This window comes from Culex quinquefasciatus, chromosome 1 (genome assembly GCF_015732765.1).
Source record: "Culex quinquefasciatus strain JHB chromosome 1, VPISU_Cqui_1.0_pri_paternal, whole genome shotgun sequence".
NCBI lineage: Eukaryota > Metazoa > Arthropoda > Insecta > Diptera > Culicidae > Culex > Culex quinquefasciatus.
In genome coordinates, this window is record NC_051861.1 from 59,831,002 (window position 1) to 59,837,352 (window position 6,351).

The window sequence follows — 6,351 nt, forward strand, 5'->3', positions numbered from 1 at the left end:
GTATTTCGTCCAGTTTCCCGAAGCTTCTTGCACAGATGCTCTGGGCGTTTCCGTGGCAAATGCTCAATTCACCGGTGAGTAAAGCTGCGTTCAGAACCGCTCCAGGAGTATTCGTGAAGGTTTGGATCGGTTGGTTAAGCATCATGTAAAGTAAGGAAAACAATTTTTAGAGGGCTGTACTAATATACTATGAAATAATTTGATAGTGCTGAGTATGCCATGAATTGCTAAAATTTGGGTATAAAAGGCGGCTGTCGGCGATCAATAAATCATTCTAGTTTGGACCACCAACCTGAACAGTTGTATTATTCCAAACCTAACAATTGGCGACGAGAAAATACAAGCCTACGCAAGAAGATGTCTCCGGAGTTTGAAGCGAACCTTTTGAAAATTTTGGAGAACCAGTCAAAGCTTCTTCAAGAACTTGCGGCTGCTCGAATTACGGAAGCTCAACCGGCGGACAACGGCGGTGGGGACGGTAGTTTGCCAGCAAACCAGCAGAGACCGGTCCACCCTACCCGTCCGAACCAGACCGAGTTCGTAATCGAGTCCCTGTCAAGCGGGATCCGGGAATTTTGCTACGACCCGGAAGCAGGAGTCACGTTTGAAGCCTGGTTCGCCAAATACGAAGATCTTTTCGCGGAGGACGCTCAAAATCTGGACGACCCGGCAAAGGTCAGACTCTTGCTACGCAACCTCAACACCGTGGCTCACAAGAAGTATCTGAGCTACATTTTACCAAACAAACCGAAAGATGTCGATTTCAAAGAAACCGTCAAGACCCTGAAGTCCATCTTCGGTCGTCACACGTCGCTCTTCAATTCACGGTACCAGTGCCTGCAGCTACAGAAGAATCCGTCCGACGATTACTTCACGTACGCTGGCATCGTGAACGAGAAGTGCGAGGAGTTCCAGCTGGACAAGATCGACGCGGACCAGTTCAAGTGCCTGTTGTTCGTGTGCGGCCTGAGTTCATCAAGAGATGCGGACGTTCGTACGTCACTGCTGTCCAAGATCGAGAGTGCCAATCCTGCTGCGCCGATGACCCTGCGTTCGTTGGCCGAGGAATGTCAGCGACTCTTAAATCTGAAGCGGGACACCGCCATGCTCGAGAGGACCAAGCCCACCGTATCAGCTGTCAAACAGCCACCTAGGACCAAGAACGCCCCGCCTGCTCAGCAGCCAGCCGAAACTCCGAACTCACCGTGTTGGAGATGTGGGGAAATGCACTATTCGAAGAATTGCCCATTCATCCAACACGAGTGCAAGTCCTGCAAGAAGGTCGGACATCGTGAAGGATACTGCGCCTGCTTCAATTCAAAATCCGGACGGAAGAAAAAGAAGCAGACTACAGCCAAGGCGCAGGGGATCTACTCCGTCAACCAGGTCAGCATCGCAGACAGAAGGAAGTTCGTCACGGTGGAGCTGAACGGAATGCCAGCACGACTGCAGTTGGATAGTGCCGCGGACATCAGCGTGATCTCAGCGGACGTCTACAAGCAACTCGGTTGTCCAGCCGGCGATCCGCCGTCCATCAACGTGGTCAACGCTTCTGGAGATGACATGGGACTGGAGTTGGAGATCATCTGTACCATAACCCTCAACGACGTTGTCAAGCAAGGGAGGTGCTTCGTATCTCAGACTAACGATTTGAACCTGTTTGGAGCTGAATGGATCGAGCTTTTCGGACTGTGGGACGTACCGTTCAACGCGGTGTGCAACCAGGTCTCCATGAAAACGTATCCCAAGTCGGCAGAACTGGTCAACCGTTTCAAGGAGAAGTACAGCACCATCTTCAGCGAGAGTCTGGGACTCTGCACCAAGAAGCCTGGTGCCAAGCCGATTTTTCGCCCGAAGCGACCCGTTCCGTACGCATCGGTTGAGAAAATTGAAGCTGAACTGGACCGTCTTCAAAGTCTTGGGATCATCACACCAGTCTCGTACTCGGAGTGGGCCGCTCCGATCGTGGCTGTACGCAAGCCCAACGGCAAGGTGAGGATCTGTGCAGACTATTCCACTGGACTCAACGACGCGCTGGAGCCGAACCACCATCCGCTACCCCTGCCTCAAGATATCTTCGCAAAGCTGGCCGACAAGAAGATTTTCACCCAAATCGATCTGTCGGACGCCTACCTGCAAGTCGATGTCGATGAGGAGTCGCGGAAGATGCTGACAATTAACACGCACAAGGGTCTGTTCCAGTTCAATCGCCTGTCGCCGGGAGTCAAGCCTGCACCTGGCGAGTTCCAACACATCGTGGACAGCATGATTGCGGATCTGGACGATACGAGCTGTTATCTGGACGACATCATCGTGGCGAGCAACTCTCTGGACGAGCACATCGAGCAGCTTCATCGCCTGTTCGCCCGCATCCAGGAGTATGGGTTCCATTTGAAGATCGAGAAGAGCAATTTCTTCATGCAGCAGATCAAGTACCTGGGCTTCATCGTCGATTCCGATGGAATTCGACCTGATCCAGAGAAAGTCAAGCCGATCGTCAACATGCCTGCCCCACACGATGTTCCGACACTGCGCTCATTCCTTGGTGCGATCAACTATTACGGCAAGTTCGTCAAGTCCATGCACGAGCTTCGCCATCCGTTGGACGCTCTGCTCAAGAAGGATGCCAAGTGGAACTGGAGTCCTGCCTGTCAGCGGTCGTTCGAGGAGTTCAAGCGGATTCTGCAATCAGAGTTGCTGTTGACCCACTACGACCCAAACCAGGAGATGATAGTTGCCGCTGACGCCTCGCAGAAAGGAATTGGTGCGGTTCTTCTACACCGTTTCCCTGACGGTACGATCAAAGCAGTGTGCCATGCTTCCCGGACACTCACGGACGCTGAGAAGAACTATGCCCAAGGCGAGAAAGAGGGCCTTGCCCTGGTTTTCGCCTGCACCAAGTTTCATCGGATGATTTTCGGCAGAAGATTCACGCTACAAACGGATCACAAGCCGTTGCTGGGAATTTTTGGAACGAAAAAGGGCATTCCAGTTCACACGGCGAATCGACTCCAGCGATGGGCACTCACACTGCTGCTGTACGACTTCCAGATCGAGTTCAAGGCAACAGACAGCTTTGGGTACGCTGATGTTCTGTCACGTTTGATCGGCGAGCACACCAAGCCGGACGAGGACTACGTCATCGCCAGCCTGCAGCTCGAGAAAGACGTCCGAAGCATCCAGGCGGAATCCGTGGCAGCTCTACCAGTTACTCATCAGCTGATCCTGCAAGAGACGAAGCGCGACAAGACACTCCAGGCCGTACTCAAGCAACTTCGTGACGGATGGTCAACCAAAGCATCATCTGGAGAGTTCCTGCAGTTCTACAAACGACGGGAATCGCTATACGAAGTGGACGGCTGCGTGATGTTCTTGGACCGAATCGCCATTCCTGAGAAGTTACGAGCTCCTGTCCTGAAGCAGTTGCACGCTGGTCACCCGGGAATGCAGCGGATGAAGTCGATCGCGAGAAGCTACGTCTACTGGCCAAACATCGACGCTGAGATTGAAGACTACGTGCGGAAATGTTCGCGCTGTGCTGCTGCGGCAAAAGCTCCAGTCAAGACAACTCTTTCCTCGTGGCCGATTCCAGTTCAACCATGGACGCGCTTGCACCTGGACTATGCTGGACCCATCCAAGGAAAGTTCTTTCTGGTGATCGTCGACGCACACTCGAAATGGCCAGAGATCTTCGCAGTCAACAACTCGACGGCTTCAACCACTGTCAGCAAGCTACGAGAGTGTTTCGCAAGATTCGGATGTCCAGTCTCCGTGGTCACGGACAACGGAACGCAGTTCGACTCCGAGCTTTTCGCCAAGTTCTGCCGCGAGCTTGGTATCGAGCACATCAAGACACCACCATTCCACCCGCAGTCTAACGGACAAGCAGAGAGGTTTGTCGACACACTGAAGCGAGCTCTTTTGAAGATTGGTGGTGAGGACATCGATGTTGCTCTACAGACTTTCCTGCAAACCTATCGCTACACACCAAATGCGGTTTTACCCGACAACAAGTCACCTGCTGAAGCTTTGTTGGGGAGGAAAGTGCGCACCGTCTTCGACCTGATGACGAAACCAACACCTGACATGCCGCTCATCAACCAACGCCAGAACGAACAGTTCAATCGCAAACATGGAGCCAAGAAACGCACGTTTGCGGCAGGTGAGGAAGTTTACGCTGAAATCCACATCCGCAACGAAAAGTATTGGGCCAAAGGTGTGGTGATCGAGCGCAAAGGACAGGTGGTGTACAACGTGCTACTGGACGATCCACGACGTCGAGGATTGATTCGGTCGCATGCAAACCAACTGCGATCGCGAGCAGCAGCTAACGAACCAGTAGTTCAAGCCGAGACCGACCTACCACTAAACGTGCTGTTGGAAGAGTTTGGCGTGAACCGGACTGGAGTTGAAACACATGCTGATCCTGTTGGAGGGGAGCTTGAAGAGATGCCGCTCGAGCAGACAACAGTCGCTGAGGATCTACTTTCGGTTCCTGAGGAGGTGATGGCCGTTCCAGGACCGTCACGTCCACCAAACCCGGTACCTGTGGAAGCGAAAGCTGTTGCAGGACCATCCAGACCGCGATACGTTTGCGTTCCAAGACCAAACGTAGACGTGCCTGCTCCAAGGCCGATCGTGCGGAAGAGAGGAATTGAACCTGTAAGCCCAGGACGAGGACCATCCGGCAGAAAACGACGCCTTCCATCGCACTTCCAGCACTACGATCTCTTCTAGGGGGGAGATGCTGAGTATGCCATGAATTGCTAAAATTTGGGTATAAAAGGCGGCTGTCGGCGATCAATAAATCATTCTAGTTTGGACCACCAACCTGAACAGTTGTATTATTCCAAACCTAACAGATAGGTTTACAATTTTCACAATTTTACAAATTTGAATTACATACAACATTTAGACAAACTTCAAAAATAAGAGGACGATTCAATAGTTACGTAAATTTGTTCAGATCTTCTTCGGAGAAAACGGCTACAAATGAAGTGCCTCCTGCCTGCTTCACGTAGACTATCCCCTTTCTGGTGTACTCAGAAAAAATGTAAATTTACCCTACACTGAAACCATGTTTCAGATGTAAACATGCTAAATGTAAATTTGAAAACTCATGTAAAGAGCTGAATAGCACATAAACAACCTCCATGTAAATTGAGATTCAATGTAACACTTGAATCTCATGTAAACGAAACTTTTATTTGGGCAAATCATAAATTTGAAAGTATGAAACACATGTAAACGAAAGTTCGATGTATTTTTTTTTTCAAAATGTAAACACTAAAAGAATGAAAATTTAAATTGCTGGTATGTTTTGCGAGTGACAGCACAAGCGAAACACAAAATCAAATCGATTCAATGTTTTGTTTGGTGTGCAGCGAAGCGGAAGTGTTTATAAGTACCAGCGTCAAATGTCATGCTGCGATTGAGTCAAAACAAAACATGTTTTTGTTTTGGTAATTAGTGGAACTTTAATGTTGTTTGGTTGCCTCCTAATTGGCTGATGTTCGTAGTGATTTGTTTTGATTGTTTTGGTGCCGGATCTATTTCGGAAGATATCCGCAAAAGGATCCAGCAGCAAGTTTGTACTGATTTGACGTTTTCTGGGGGAAGTCAAAACATTTGGTTACTACTTGTAAAAGACGATTAATTTGATTCCAGAAATCCCTTGTCAATTTTACATTTTGATCGTTGAAATCACACCACAAAACCTCTTCTGCATCTTTAACTTTCAATTTTAATTTGTTAATTACTATATTATTTAACCAAGTCCAAATTATTTTTGAATGTACACAGTCTTTAAACCTGTGTTCTACAGTACCCTGGGCACCACACAATTCGCAAAAAGGTGATTCTGCTCCCTTTACTCCATGACGAAATAATTTTGAGTTGCATGGAATTATATCTCGTGAGGCCATAAACAAATAAAATTTCGCTGTAGTTGACAAGAAGTTTTTGTTGGTATTTTCAAAAAGTGTATTCCACTGCAAGTGGGGATTTTCTTTTTGCTTTTCAATTTCAATCTTCTTACTTTCAATAAAAAAAAATATATAATTTCTTACTAGTGTTCAAATGATTTTGATTTTTCAGAACATCCGCTTCTTGAAGCCACTCTCTTGTATTTCGCGTTAAATTTTTGTCAACTAATTGGTTTATCATGAACGTATCAAGTTCATCTGACTTACCAAATAATATGTTTTTAATAAAAAGTGATTTTGTTTTACATTCTACGTCTAAAAGAGCAATGCCTCCTTTCAAAACCGGTAAATATAATTCATTTCTTTCAACTTTGTAAAAATGTCCTTTTCATAAAAACTTCCCACATATGGACCGCAAAGAAGCCAA

The 6,351-nt window shown here is 48.0% G+C and overlaps 2 protein-coding genes across 2 annotated transcripts; both read left to right on the top strand.

The window, feature by feature from the left end:
- The first annotated feature begins 357 nt into the window (after nt 1–357).
- Nucleotides 358–2,914, top strand: LOC119769799 (uncharacterized protein K02A2.6-like). Its single transcript, XM_038263446.1, has 2 exons — nt 358–2,699; nt 2,755–2,914. The coding sequence occupies exons 1-2, from the start codon at nt 358–360 to the stop codon at nt 2,912–2,914; spliced, it is 2,502 nt and encodes an 833-aa protein (XP_038119374.1).
- Nucleotides 2,915–3,162: 248 nt separating this feature from the next.
- LOC119769802 (uncharacterized protein K02A2.6-like) lies at nt 3,163–4,737 on the top strand. The gene has a single exon (XM_038263453.1). The coding sequence runs from the start codon at nt 3,367–3,369 to the stop codon at nt 4,735–4,737; it is 1,371 nt and encodes a 456-aa protein (XP_038119381.1). The 5' UTR covers nt 3,163–3,366.
- Nucleotides 4,738–6,351: the final 1,614 nt, after the last annotated feature.